Source organism: Eublepharis macularius, chromosome 4 (assembly GCF_028583425.1).
Source record: "Eublepharis macularius isolate TG4126 chromosome 4, MPM_Emac_v1.0, whole genome shotgun sequence".
NCBI classification, from domain to species: Eukaryota; Metazoa; Chordata; class Lepidosauria; order Squamata; family Eublepharidae; genus Eublepharis; species Eublepharis macularius.
Window position 1 is genome coordinate 143,671,895 of NC_072793.1, and position 14,583 is coordinate 143,686,477.

General features: G+C 42.6%; 1 protein-coding gene across 2 annotated transcripts in view; it reads left to right on the forward strand.

Moving 5' to 3' along the window:
• The window catches only part of SUCLG2 (succinate-CoA ligase GDP-forming subunit beta), a 275,276-nt gene that overhangs the window by 126,204 nt on the left and 134,489 nt on the right, over positions 1-14,583 (forward strand). For both annotated transcript variants that reach the window (XM_054978337.1, XM_054978338.1), the window contains exon 3: positions 14,386-14,485. In XM_054978337.1, the coding sequence (XP_054834312.1) occupies positions 14,386-14,485 (100 nt within the window). The remainder of the gene's footprint in view (positions 1-14,385; positions 14,486-14,583) is intronic.

Genomic DNA, 14,583 nt, shown 5'->3' on the forward strand with positions numbered 1-14,583 from the left:
TCCCTGACATGCTGATTTTCTATGTGCAAGGATTTTTTTTTTATATGCTGGTCCATTTTAGTCATGTATGCTGACGTCTGAAGTGGTACAGCCCAGATGTAAGCTTACCTCCTCAGTGAGAAGTAGGTCTTCATATGCTTTAAAAGTCATGGTGGCAAATGATAAATATCAGAAATGAACTGATTGTGCCCATCTAAATGACTCTTCAGAACTGTCCTTTCTTTAAATATCTTTTTGGAGCCTGGCACTAAAAGTGCATGTTGAAAAATAAACAGCCACATGATGTGAAGCCAGCCTCTGATTTTATGACTGCAGCTTAGTTTATTATTGGTCCCAGCATATATTAAATTATAAAATGGTGCGGCATACTTTTGATGAGACTTCATCTCCTTACAGTAGTTAATATGTACCAGTAGCCTGAGGGCCACAATATTTCACTCTTGTACTGCTTAATGCAGTAGCTTTTAAATGAAAGGGGGGTGGGGGAGTAGATTCTACGAATGCTATCAAATGAAACCCTTTGCTGATTCTCCTCACACCCTTCAATAAGCAGAGCAATAAGTATTCAGAAACAAATATGTTTCCATTTCTTTCTGTAGGGTTTGTGTACTTAATTAATTTGTGTTTATTTTTCTTTTTTTGTCTCCTTGCCTCTTTTAAATCTATCTGACCCTGTATATGTAAGCAATGATATTGTACTGTCCACTTCAAGCTTGGATGAACGCTGGTACCTAGATGCTCGATGGCATCAGAGATGAAAATAAGCCTTTGACCAGCAATTTCTAATTATTCAGCCTTCACTGCACAAGAAAGAGACATCATAACGAATTCCCATCTTATTTCCCTCCATACCTTTCATTTTTATTTCTTACACACACACTTGCTTTCTCTGTGTGAAATTTGCCCCTAAGCTGAGGGGTCAGCAGAAGGACAGTGAACCAATTTAGTCGTATTTAGAATCATCAAAAGAAGACTTAAATGGAACACAAGTCACTTTGTGCAGAAAGGGGGGGGGTCTGTCTTTTTTCTGTCATACCTGGCGATTCATTGGATAGACACCAGAGCCTAAAGGGGAGTGATGAAGTATTGACATTTTGGTACACTGTGTAGTGTGATGGAACATCAGCTGCTTTGCTTGACAGAGGCAGGCTGATAAAGACTCAGTTTATAAATCTGCTGCTGGATCAGTGGAAAGCTGTTCCTTCTGCCTCCCCCTGGTCCAGATGATCTACTTGCTTTTCATGAACGGAATTTTAACAATGAAACCCATTGGCTTGTATTTGCTGCAGTGCCAAAGACTTTCGGACACTTAACAGGAAAGTTATACCCTTCAAAGTCCATTGAAGTTAATGGTCATAGAAATGTGTGTTGCTGCTTAAGAATGTATTTTTAGTTTTCTTAATTGGGGGCAGCAATTTCCACCAATTTCCCCCCTTCCCATTGCAGCCTGCTGATTCGCTTTGAAATTTTCGTCCAGGAGGTTAGCATATTGGAGACATTGGAGATTTGCAGAGAGAGTGGAAGAGCAAGATCTGGATCCAATAGCACCTTAAAGATCAATTAGATTTCCAAGGTATGAGATTTTGGGAGTCAAAGCTCTGTTCTTGACTCTCAAAAGCTCATACCGTTGGTCTTCAAGGTACTGTTGGACCCAGGTTTTGTTCTTTGACAACAGACTGACATGGCTACCCACCTGAAACTGTCTGCAGAGCATGTGGGAATCTTCAGAAACAACTATACCCTCTTAAGAAAAGTTTCCTTAAATTTTGGGAATATGGGGTTGTGTACAGGACAGTATTTCAATGCATATTTGTCTGTTGCTTTCTTCACTTCTGCCACTAGAGGGGCTGTGAGTCTGTGCTTTGCATGCTGAAGTTTGCAGGTTCACTCTCCAGCATCCACAGTTAAAACGATCCGATCAGGTGATGCAGAAGAACTTGACTTTTGACACTGGAGAGCTGCTGCTAGACAGAATCATAGAGTTGGAAGGGGCCATACAGACCAACTAGTCCAACCCCCTGCCCAGTGCAGGATCAGCCTAAAGCATCTCTGACAAGTATTCATCCAAGGTCCTTTCAACTGGAATTGCTAGGGATTGAACCCGGGACCTTCTGCATTGAGCTGTGAATCCTCTACATATGGCTCCAGGCCATATGCAGCCATGAATGGTGCAAACAGCAAATGGTCCCGCACAGAGCTGGCTGGAGCTATAGCAACTTCTTACTCACCAAACCACATGAAAACAAGTGAGACTGGAACCTCTACGCTGTAGTAATTCATTGGAAGAAGAACCCTGCTGCTAGCCATGACTTGGGTAACTTTACCTGAGGCACACGGAGATGAAGTGGCATAAGCCCAGAAGGGGTGTCAGCCAGCACATTGAAATGTGGCGTGGGAGGAGGGCCCATGGCCATTGGCCGGCTTTCTGGCTCCACTTGGTAATTAATAAGCCCCCATTGCTCCAGAAAGGCATGTACTCTAGAAGGCAACAACACAAGAAAGAAGGACTGAGGAATGGCAGCAGCAAGAGCCTATAAGGGGGACATTTCCATACCAAGGGATTCATTTATAAACACCAGCAAGCTGGTAAATGAGCCCTGCAAAATCTTACCATGTAGTATGAAACAGGAAGCAGACGACACTGATTTCAGTTGACGAATAACGTGACTCGGTAGCCCTGGACACAGAATCTCTCTGAGCAAAGAGGAAGAGTGGGCATATGTGCACTGGCCTTGCCCCCTACCTCTGCATGATCGCTGACTTGTGAGCACAGCGCTTATGCGTGGAGGCAGAGTCCACACATACCCTGATCAAGGATGCTTTTTCCTGAACAATACCAATCATGGGGAGGAAATGTATGCATGGATGCTTCCTTCATGTGTAAGTGCCATGCTGTAATTGGAAAAACCTACAGCTCAGTGCTAAAGCATATATTTTGTGTGCTGAAAAACGCCAGGTCTGGTCCCTGGCAACTCCAGTTGCAAGAATATCTGGCTGCAGGGCTGAAAAACCTTTGTTTAAGATTTTGGAGGGCAAGTGACAATTAGAATAGACCATATTTGACTAAGTGGAATAACAGTCTGATGGTGTAGGGCAGTGTAGTTTATGTTCTTAATGAAGGGGTATGCATCCATATTCACCAATACTACTGAACTGCCTTGAGCCTTCAGAATGTGTGTAACTTTGGGTCACATCCAACAAGAGTGTAATGACTATTTAATTCCCTGCATTTCTGCTTCTCTGGTAAATTTCAAGAATTTCCTCCACGTGATACAAGCCTCAGTCAGGGTAGGTGACCCAACTGCACAATCAACCCAAATCGTTGCAATATTTCTAGGGATGCCAATGAAGTCATATGTGATTGTGGATCCTTTGTTCCTTGGGATCCTTTGCTGCATCACTGATTGTAATGGGATATGATGCTTGAGTTACACATATATTGGTAACTTTGCAAGTCCCCTTGGAATGCACCTCCCAGATTATTCCGTCCACGCATTTGGGAGAATGCCTGTCATCAGGTGTTCCAGTTCATGGTGCATCTGCTGAAAGTTAATGGGTGAGATCCTAAGCTTTGCATTGCTGCGCTTTGTGTGCATAGACCCAGGATATAAGTTGTGGCCTCAGTTCCATGCGTACATTTCAAGATTTCCCCACCATTAACCTGACAAATGGCATTCTTTTTCTTTGATAATCATCCCATTTATGCACTGGAATCCCCAAGTGCATGCTGAAGCCCATTGGCCCAGAGGGATTGGAAATCTTCTAATCTGTCACCACTGCATTTCTGGACTCTGGTTTATTGTAACATTTGAACACATTGTAATCCACTCCATGTCTTTTGGAATGGGATGTTCCATAAGACTTCTTTGTGATGTGAGCCAGTGCATTCTTCAACTTTGCAAAGTAGCCAAATACTAGTATTCTCAAGTATGACCTCCAAAAATGGTAACATAAATCTTTCTAATTAGAATCAACCAAAATATCTCTATAACTCTTCATCAGGTTGTTGTTTGAGTACAAATAAAGGAAGGAGGATAGACAAAGATATGTCCAGGGCATGACAGAGAAGCTCCTACTGTGCAGTTTATAAAAACAGAATATAGGATGTGTCACAGATTTACTTACGTGGTACAAAACTACACATGTCCAGTGGACAAGAGACACAGACGTACTTTTCTATGCTTATAGATAGGTGAAGTATCATTCTACAGATACATTTTCTATACCCTTATGTGTCTGTTTTTGGCGGATTTTGTTGTTGTTGTTGTTCACAAACATTAATTCACAAGGCAATGCCAGTTCTCTGTTTGCTATATTTGTCACTGCGCAGATTCCATACCATCAGTCTGACAGTTCAGCAATGCATAATGAAAGTCCAAAAAGAGAATGGTTTCTCTCCCCTCCTCCCACCCAGCTCCAGCACTCTGCACATAATCACAAAGAGAGACATTTTGAAGGCAGTCCAGGAAAACAGGTGTGCATATTATTCCAGCTTAGAGGCAAGAGTCGTGTGTTTTGTTCTTAATGACTGCTTGACTTCAATGCTGCCTACTATTTGCTGCACAAAAAAGTTGTCCTCCAAGCTGCATTATAATAGATGCTATTATGATAGTTTGAATTTCCAGACACAGCTGAGTAGTCTTCCCCTGCTCACTGTATTTGCATTAATAAAAAGAAAATGCAAAGTAGAGAAATATACACTCTCCTGTGACTTTTGCCTCTGCCAGTTTTGTAGATAGAGAGAGGCTAAGACACGTGTGTGTGTGTTCTTTTAGTGTCTCTTAGCCTCAAAGGGCATAAAAATTGCCATGCAATGAAAGGTCCATCTAGTCCAATATAGTCCCCAGGAATGACTAGCCAGATTGACCTGTGAAATTGGTAGAGTTGGAAGAGGAGGATTCAGCGCTGTCCCTTTCCTCAGGTTTCAAAGGGGGACAAACAAAAGAGTTAGAAAGATAGAGAGGCCAGGGCCCTCTGTTTACTATTTACTGCTCTGACTATCCTTTGATATGTAGATTGTTATTCTCAGGATTTTCTCCTCCTGACTTCCTGTCACTTCTTTTCCTGGCATTGTTCCAGGCAACAACTCTCTCCTCCTCCTCCCTCCATCTTGGAAGCATGGATGCAGGACTTCTACAGCCATCCATGCCCATTCTTAGAATCAGGGCTCATTTCGAGGGGGAATGCACAGGAACGCAGTTCTGGCAGTTCCCCAAAGAGGTCACATGTCAGGTAGCCCTGCCCACCTGATTCTCAGCCATTTTGGGCTCATTTCGGCCTGAATTGGGGCCGAAACAGCCCAGATCAGGCCTCTGACAAGTGGTGGATCACTCTCCCGCTCAGCAGCGGCCCGATCCTGACCATTTTAGGCCCCTTTTCAGCCCCTTTTTGCCATTTTTGCCCCAATTTTGGCCCTGAATGGCCAGGATTTGGTCCAAAACAGCCAGAATAGGTGATGTTAGGGGGTCTGGCACATGCAAATCAGTTATACTAATGACACACTTCTGGTAATGGCAAGAGGCATGGCATATACTAATGAGGTATGCTAATGAGTTCCTCCAGCTCTTTTTCTACGAAATGACCCCTGCTTAGAATAGATAGGTAGTTAGGATCTGTCTCTCTTCCTTTCCTATCAGAGTATGAAGTTACTACAATAAAGAACTCTTTATTTCTTTTCTAAATATAAGCAAGTGTATGTTTTTGTTATTTTCTCTCCTGCACACACACCAGCCAACAGAACCGGCTCACAACCACCTTTCCTCTGCTAAACAATAGACTCTGCTAACGGCCCAAACATGGAATTCTTTAATTAGGTTTCTGGGGCCAATGTATGATTTATTTATCAGGTAGAAAAGAGATACTCACCTGCTATGGATTGGAAGACTTCTACTCAGTCCTCATATGTTAGATCTGCAGGACAGTTTTCAGAGCTGGGGTATTATGGCAACTATCATGGTGATGGGGGCTGTAGGAATCTAAGGTAAGCCTTGGTTGTTTTTATTTAGCTTTTAAAAAAGTAATACTAGTGAAGTGTGTAGTAATGAATATAAAAACAATTAACATCCGTTGACAGGATCAAGAGACTGGGTAATTTATCACTATAGATTTTAATGAGGCTTGTAATTTTGTAATAAATATACAGTATTTTTAAGGAGTATCAGCATTACGAATGTGAAGATTTATCTGTCTTCAGTGGTGCAACTAGACAGAAAAATGGAAGGATGTGGAAACTTCTCGTGCTCAAAGGATGGCTGCATATCTGGGGGATGAAATGCAAATGGGATGGGGGGCACTAATTTAAAAGCAAGACCCATATAGGTTGCTGCTATTGCAGACATTTCACATAATAGATGATGCGGCTGAACTCTACTGGTAGGTGGGAGGTTGAGCTGTGTTTTATAGAAACGCTTCAATTTCACACCTCAGTCTCACATCTCTATTTATTTGCTTGCTATTTGTGGGAGTGCTATCTTTGAAACCAGAGGCTGCTTTGAGATGTGGCAGCTCTTTCCCTGTTGGCGGGGGCGGGGACCACATTTTTTCATAAGGACTGGTAAACGCACGACACTGCCTTATACTGAATCAGACCATCAGTCCTTCAGAGTCAGTATTGTTTACTCAGACTGGTACTGGATCTCCAGAACCTCCAGTTGAAGCCTTTTACATCACCTCCTATCTGATCCTTTGGATTGAAGATGCTGAGGATTGAACCTGGGACCTTCTGCATGTCAAGCTGATGCTGTAGCACTGAGCCATAGCCCCTGGGTAAGCCAAACTGTCTAACATGGGGACTCAGCTGCCTAGATGATTTCTCAATTTTACCAGGGCCCCACACTTGGACCTTTGGTTGTGCAGAATTTAATAGGGGAAGTTTTCTTCAGCCGCAAACGTATGTGTGCAGGAAACAAATCCATCTACTAAATTTTTGTGTATCAGGTTTCTGTTAAAGGTATGTTAAAAAGATGACAGCCCAAGGCCCAGGAGAGCAAGGGATTTTATTTAATAAGGCGGCGGGGGGGGGGGGGGAGTCTTGCTGACAACAAAAAGAATGGAATAGGTATAACTGTTGTAAAGCACCCATAGCCAGAAGTGACATGGAAGAGCTAATTTAGAATGGGTGATGGTTAAGACATATCACAAGAAGAGAGGCTGGAAATCTCTGTAGAGGTCAGTATTGTTATTTATCCCCCACTTTTCTTCACGAATCTCAGGACACAGTGCACCCTCCTGCTCCTCCCATTTTGTCTTTACAGCAGCCATGTGAGGTAACTTTAAGCAGAGAGGTAGTAAATGGCTCAGGATCACCCAGTGAATGCCAAAGCAGGTTAGCCTTGGAACCCAGATTTAAACGGACCTAGTCCAACTCCTAGTCCAACTATGGCATCATACTCCATAACTATGATGTTGTACCGGTTGGCTGTGTATGAAGCAAGAATGTCTGGCGGTCAGAAACTTAAGGGTAGGATATGCCCATTGAGTTGAGCTGATATTTTGACTGACCTCAACAAGGAGGTTATCTATGCCTCTGGGAGCCCATGGAAGAATCACCAGGAGGCCGTGTGCTACCTTCTCATGTCTGAGGTCAGGCCTGTGTTAGAGGCAGGCCCAGCAAATGGCCATGGATCACCTAAACTGGCAGCAGTGGTGAAGGAAAAAGACAAGCTGGTCAGTGCCTGATGGAAAACTACCGAGGATTCCACACACATTTCCATGTACTTTCTTTAAGGATCTGAACCAAATAAATAAATGAAAAATCCGAGAACAGTGTACCCTGAGAGCAATCTACACCGACTGCTTTATATCCAGGACAGGCTTGGTCTGGGGTTCAGGCACTGTGTACCTGAAGTGTTGATCCTTCTCAGGATCTTGACTAGTGTTGCAATTGACCAGAGAAATCTAACCTAGCCTGCTCCTGTGCCTTTAACAACAAGTTGATCTGTCAAAATCTGGTGAAGCTTTCCACAGGATAGAGGCAAGCAGTATAGCTTCTTAATGTCTCTACAGATACCATTAGAGGCGCAGGAGCAGGGTGAGGTCAAAAACTGACCAATGGTCATCTCAATGTGGAGGTAGTTATTTCAGTTTGAAGATGGCAACTCTACCTATGTGACTGTCAAATCGCAGAGTGTTTCCTCAACACCATCTTAAGGAAATAGAAAAAAGTCATCCAGTATGTAGGCACTCTCTGTGAATGTCTTCTCTCTGTCCTCAAACTGTGGTTGTTTTCTGAAAGATACATATAACATCAGGCAGTTGTGACCATTTTGTGTGTGTGCATGTTTTGCAAAAAGATGGTCATGAGAGATTTTTAAACTATCGTTTTTTTTGTTTTCATTTATTACATAAAGATTCTTTGAGAACAGCTGAATAACACTGTTTTGTGACGTGATATTTCTTTCTGAGGAGAAAAATGTTTCTGTTACTATTCTTGATGATGTTTCCAAACCCCGTCGGGGTGAATGGAATATTAGAACAATTCACAGGTAGGTAAAATTAGCATCCCACATCAGGAGCCATAATCGCTGTTCTCACCCAACCATACTGTTTCGTGATCAGGAATCCAGCAGTTAAATATACACAGCGGTGGGCTGAAAACAAGCTGCTCGTTTCTGCTGCAGGCGTTTCCAGTGGACCAGAGCAATCATAGTTTCTAAAGCAGGTCCAATTTTTTATTGATTCACAATAAGCTTTCATTATGCTATGGAGTAGTGTTGCAATTTCAAGGTGCAGCACCTCCATTTGTATTCACAACACCAGAACACAAGGAGATGTATTGTAAAATCTAATACCAAAGGTATTTTCCCTTGAAAGAATTGTTCTTGGTGTAGATTTAATTCATTTACTATGACTGGACTCTCAGGATGTGTACAAGGCTTTTGAAATGGGTGCAGTTGACTAAGCTCTTCTTTTTCCTAGTCTCCACTGAAGTGAAGCAGAACTATGTAGGAGTGGGGCTTGCAGGACCCTAATAATATAGTTATTTCATATAGTTTATATAGTTATTTCAGTGTTCAAAACCCTCCACACACATTATACTTAGAGCAGCATGGTAAGGTAGGCCATATTGCAGCTAAGGTGAAGACGGGGTGATTTGCCTGAGACCACCAAGTGAGTGTGTAGCAGAGATAGCATTTGAACCTCAGACCTCTTAGATCACAGCTCATTTTCATTGCTGATGCCTCCACTCTCCATGCATAATTAACTGTGTTTTTATAATCAACATTTTGTTAAGCTGTTTTCTATAATCTTTGCTCTTTTCAAAAATTCAAAGTAATGTTGAGGGGGAAACTCATGGAGAAATGCAGTGAGATGAGGATCATTGCATGCAGACTTCAGCTTGTTCATGACACCACGAACTGGACCCTTTCCTGTGCAAGCAGCACTCAGCAGCTGGCAGAGCGTGTGTGTGAGAAAGGGGCCAATACATGGGGTCAGCCTTCAGGGAGCCCCTGGACCCCTTCTGTGTTTTGCAGCAGAACAAAGGAGAAGTCCAGTGGCTCCAGAAAGACCCAACATCAGACTGAGCTGTCCCTAACACATCATGCGTCGGAGTGAGGGGTACCTTCCTGCTCATTGGAGGCAGGGTGCTTCAGGGTCTGGCCTTGAACTGATGACTGAGCAAAGTGACGGGGATCACACCAGTCATGCTCCCAGGGCCCCCTGTTGAATCACCATCTGCACAGATGTCAGAAAAAACATCTGCAATGATGTCAAACAGTACAGACAGTGTGCCGGCCACAGCCATGCCTATGGGGCCCTGGCAGGGTTTACATAGCCACCGCCATGGGAAATGCATGCTGTAGCTGTCCTCATAATACTTACTGCTCCTGTGAGGAAGTGCTCTGCAATTAGAACTGCTCCATTTGTTTCGGTTATGGAAGAGGCAATGCATCCCATGGTTGTTTGGCCTGCTGAGTCACAGAGCACAGTGGGGCAGCTGCCAGGCACCCCAAACCTCAGTTGTGCCATGTCCCCTTTTTAAGTGTGTATGGCAAAGGAGGGTTCTAATGGCCCAGTATGGGGCTGCCAGCATCCCTGCCCCCCTTCCCTCGAGGCAGCTCTCCTGGGTACACTTCTCTGGGGATATGCCCTTGTGCATGGTATGGAGCATGTTGCTGGGTGGTTCTGGCTTACGTCACCCCCATATGCATGCACCAGTAGCCTTGGATGTGCGAGCCAGCATTGTCAGGGCAGCACCTGGCCTTTAATGAGGGAGACTGCAGGTAGATGTGGACTCCTGGGCTAAGGCAGCTGAATCTGTTAGTGGATGGACGCCCCTTTGGGTTGAGTCTTTGGAGATTGAACAATTGTTTGGGTTCTAAAATGAGACGTTAGCCACAAAGCATCTACTTTGCTCTTCTTGTTGGGTTTTAGTGCTGAGTGCTTCCTCACTGCTGTTATTTGCCCTCTCTGTGCCTCTCCTGCCACTGAAATGCAACACTGTGCACTCTAAATGTGAGTCATGGTTCTGAGCCATACACCCTACCTACTGAGCTATGGGGCATCCTGGCTGGGGTTTATGTAGTGCTGGGTGGGGGGGGGGGGGCTGTGTTTTGGCATGAAGAGAGGAGGTTTGGCCACTGCTGGGGTGTGATTAGTTGTGGTTGTAGTCAGCATCCTATGCTCTACCCTGGCTTTTGGGTGGAGCCGTGCCTATGTGGGTGGTGCTTTGCCTTATCTGTTGTATAGGCAACTGGAAACTGGAGCTGAACCTGCGTCTGCTTGCTTTATGTTCTACTCGCAGGTGCGGCCACAAGTGAACATGTTGATCTTGCAGGATAGCATCTTTTCTTTATTTTACTTTAGCTGTATGCCACAAGTCTCATCCTAAAAGATGCAGGCATCGACCTCTGCTTTAAGAGTTGCCACCTCAAGCACTTTATTTTCATGCCTAGGTGTTCAAAAGGTGAGAAATGACAGCCCCTGTCTGCGAGCCCAAAGGGGAGCAGTGTTGTTCTTCAGAGAAGCAATTTTGGATTACAGGGTGCTCTTCTCCGTAATTTGCTGTACGAAAAATCTCCTCCCTTCAGTTTGTAATGGGGGGGATTGTATTTGGGGTTTGGGGGAGATGGTCTCTTCATAACCCCCATTTTCCATTTTTTACCTTCCTTTGTGAAATATTGTTTTGCTTGAGAATAAGCTGCAATAAACATGGGAGACAAAGAACGAGGAATGAGGTAGGGACGGGATAAAGACAGAAAAAGAGGAGGAGTGACAGCACACATGGGGGAGAGAGAAAGAGAAAAATGTAAGTCAGAGAGAGTATAGAGAAAATCTCTCGATAACCATTCACATTACAAATATGTACATATGATCACAGTCTAAATAAACAAAAGGTTCTTGCCGAAAATAAACCACATCACAATCCTCAACATTTTGTGGTGGCCTCTCACTTGTTGTGATCTGTAAGCATAAGTGACTGTGCAAATGGAGCATTAAGAAGTGACATAGGGGATGGAGCAAGCCAGTATGGATCCCCCCCAGCCATGCCCAGTAAAATAATATCAGCATAGGGATTTTGTACTGTCAAGGACTACTTGGCCCCATATATGGCTAGTAAATCATCTGTTTATTGTACTAAGAAGCAGGAAGCGTTTGCAGCCAGCAATGCAGTCCCTCCTCTTTTTAATTTTACAGTGTAATGTTTAATGACTAAATTAGTGACAAAACCAATACACTTTTAACAAGCATCTGACTTATCTTACTAATTTGTTTTTAGTTTGTAGCTGTGAAGCAAACACTCTAATGAATTTCACACTAAGTCTTATCGGCCAATAGACGGGACTGGGAATTGATTGAGAGGCCTTAATTGCAAAGTGAAGTGTTGTTGAGAATGCTACATTATATTGCACTGTAGTGTATTCCATGGCTGTAAATATTGACATGACACTTTCTTCTTCGTGCTAGGCCTTTCCAAAACCCTCTTTTTTCTTTTACATATATTGATGTATAATCAAACTACACAAGAAAAGTGCCTCTTGGAGTGATACACAGAATGGCTGAAGCCACTTTGATAGACTCTAACCAAAGAGATCCATTTTAATGTCATTTTCTGAATACGGGCTTATTTCATATCCATACAAAGCCTGTTAGAAGCTGTGCTTTTTTAGCGGCACAATCCTGGGAGTATAGTTAAATCATGTATATACTTCAGGTATAATTAAATTTCCTGGTGTGGGGTACTCTTTCTTAATGTGATCTGGGACTTCAGGCAGGAGATGACATTAAAAACAAAACAAAAACAAAGAGAAATTGGTTGTTTGTGCTTTTCTAGAAATCGGATCTTTAAATAAAACGGAAACAGTGAGACTGGAGAAGTGAATCAGCTTGGTAAATGCTAAACCATCAGACCTAGTTACTGTAGAATAAGATTTGTCTGGTTTACTTCATTTTCCAGCGCTTGGGCAAATAACTGCGGAATTAAATTACTTCATGTCACTTTCCCCTTGGGTGTGAGGAACCTGTTTGTAAAGTGTTTTGCTAAGTCGCTGTATTGATTAGTACTTGAGGTCTAACCTTTACATAGTTATGCTTACTTTTCCTTGTTCGCTTATTTGTGTCTTTCATGCTAGTTTCTGTGTAAGTTCTTTTTGTTGCCTTGATGCTCTTTTGGCAGCTTAACTAAAAGGGGGGGGAGGGGGAGGAGACCCATTTATTTGCTGTTGCCAAGTAAAAAGTCATTAGTATGCAGGCTATGAATACAACTGACTTGGCCTGAAGAGCCTGTGGCACAAAAGGGTAATGATCGCAGTCATAATTGACAGCACTTATCACAGAGCATACAAGGCTTTCATTGTCAGGATGGTTAGCAACTCGAAGTAATCTAATTAAATGCTCATAGCGTCCATTAACAATGCCCAAATAGATGTTTTATCACAGCGGATAGAGCGATTTTTGTCTTTAGCTGTTGTCGCCTGGAAAGTGATTTATTTTTAAATTCATCTTAATAATTTGTATGCTTAGATGAAGCAGATATATAATGCTGGGTTTTGGGTGGTTGTTGCATTTAAATTTCCTTGTTATCTGATTTTTCGATGGCACGAATGATAGAAAGCTGGTTGTCAGAAGGGGGTGCATTGGAATGGTGGCCCATCTTCCAAGGGAAGGGTTTAATTTCTAAAATATGCTGCATTAAAAGTCAGTGTTTAGAAAGTGGTTATTTTCTAGTACATGTCCTGTACAAACTGTGCAGAAAGGAAAATATGATTTCTTTATCCTTCTTATGCTAAAACAAAGATGTCTCTGTAAGATAACATTTCAACGCATCCATCTTATAGTCACTCTTACCGCTTGTAGGCATAATACTAGGAATTTCGAGCACTGAATATGATGACAATAAAAAAATCCAACAAAAATCAGGAGGGTGGAGGCAGGTCGCTTTTGTTCAGTGTGTTCCAGAAATGGGGCCCATATTCTGCCTATCGGGTTCTGTTGAGGAGCTCTCACTTCCAATGTCACCACGGAGTCCAAACTTGTCATATACGGTTCTTTTCGTATATTTTGGGAGGTTGCAGATTCTGATAATGTAGGTCACCACTTTCCAGCTGTAAGTTGAAAAATGTGCTGTTAACATTAGCTCCCCCTTAGTTATTTTAGTCGCAAGAGATAAAACTATCCGTGCTAGGCATGAAAACTTAAATCTAGAAAAAGAGTGTGGTAGAGTACATAGAGTTCCTTGAAAGCTCTTCCATGGCTTTGAGTACTTGCTCACTCCTTGGTGTTTGCCTTAAGTTTCTTGTCCCGTTCTCCTGGTCAGCTGCTCATAGGCCTGCTTTTGACCCTGCTGAAGTAATAAGGCTGGCTCACCCTCTTCCTGTCACATGATATTGATGTCAAGTAATAACCGTCACACGTTTGCAACTCAGTTCTGGGAAGTTTGATGTCTGTTGATTTATAATACATCATTTTCTCTTTAAATTGGGATATGGTAACTATTTCTTGATATTTAAAGAAAATACTTGTAACAGTTGAGAAGTTTATATTTCAGCTGTTTGTGGGAATAGTACTTCCATATATTACTCACTTTTTTATAAAGATAGGTTTGGAACTAAATTATATAAATAGCATTTATGGAGCCAAAAGTTAGGAGAAAATATCAATGCTGGCAATTGCAATATAATCTACTTCTTTCTGGTCTCTGTGCATCACACTGATGGACTCACATCAAACCAGTGTTTACCAATCTGCATAGCTTATTTTATGCCTCCAACATTGCATAAATGTATGTTGGAGCATCTTTTGAGAATATGATTATATGACGTCAAATGACTGATTATAGAAGCTGCTGGATGAGAATTTCTAATTAAGTGTGCAACACCTCCTGGCAGCTAAGCTACAAAAACTGAAGCATCATAATAGAACAATATTGTTTTCTTTGTCTTACAGAGGCTGCTGAAATTGTGTTGAAGGCCCAGATCTTAGCTGGAGGAAGAGGAAAGGGGGTTTTCAGCAGCGGGCTCAAAGGAGGTGTGCATCTCACTAAGGAGTAAGTCTTCAGACATTACAACAATATGGAAATGCACACGCAAAAAATCAACTCCCTTTAAAATCTCTGTATACTGATGTGTAATTCCCCCCCTTTTT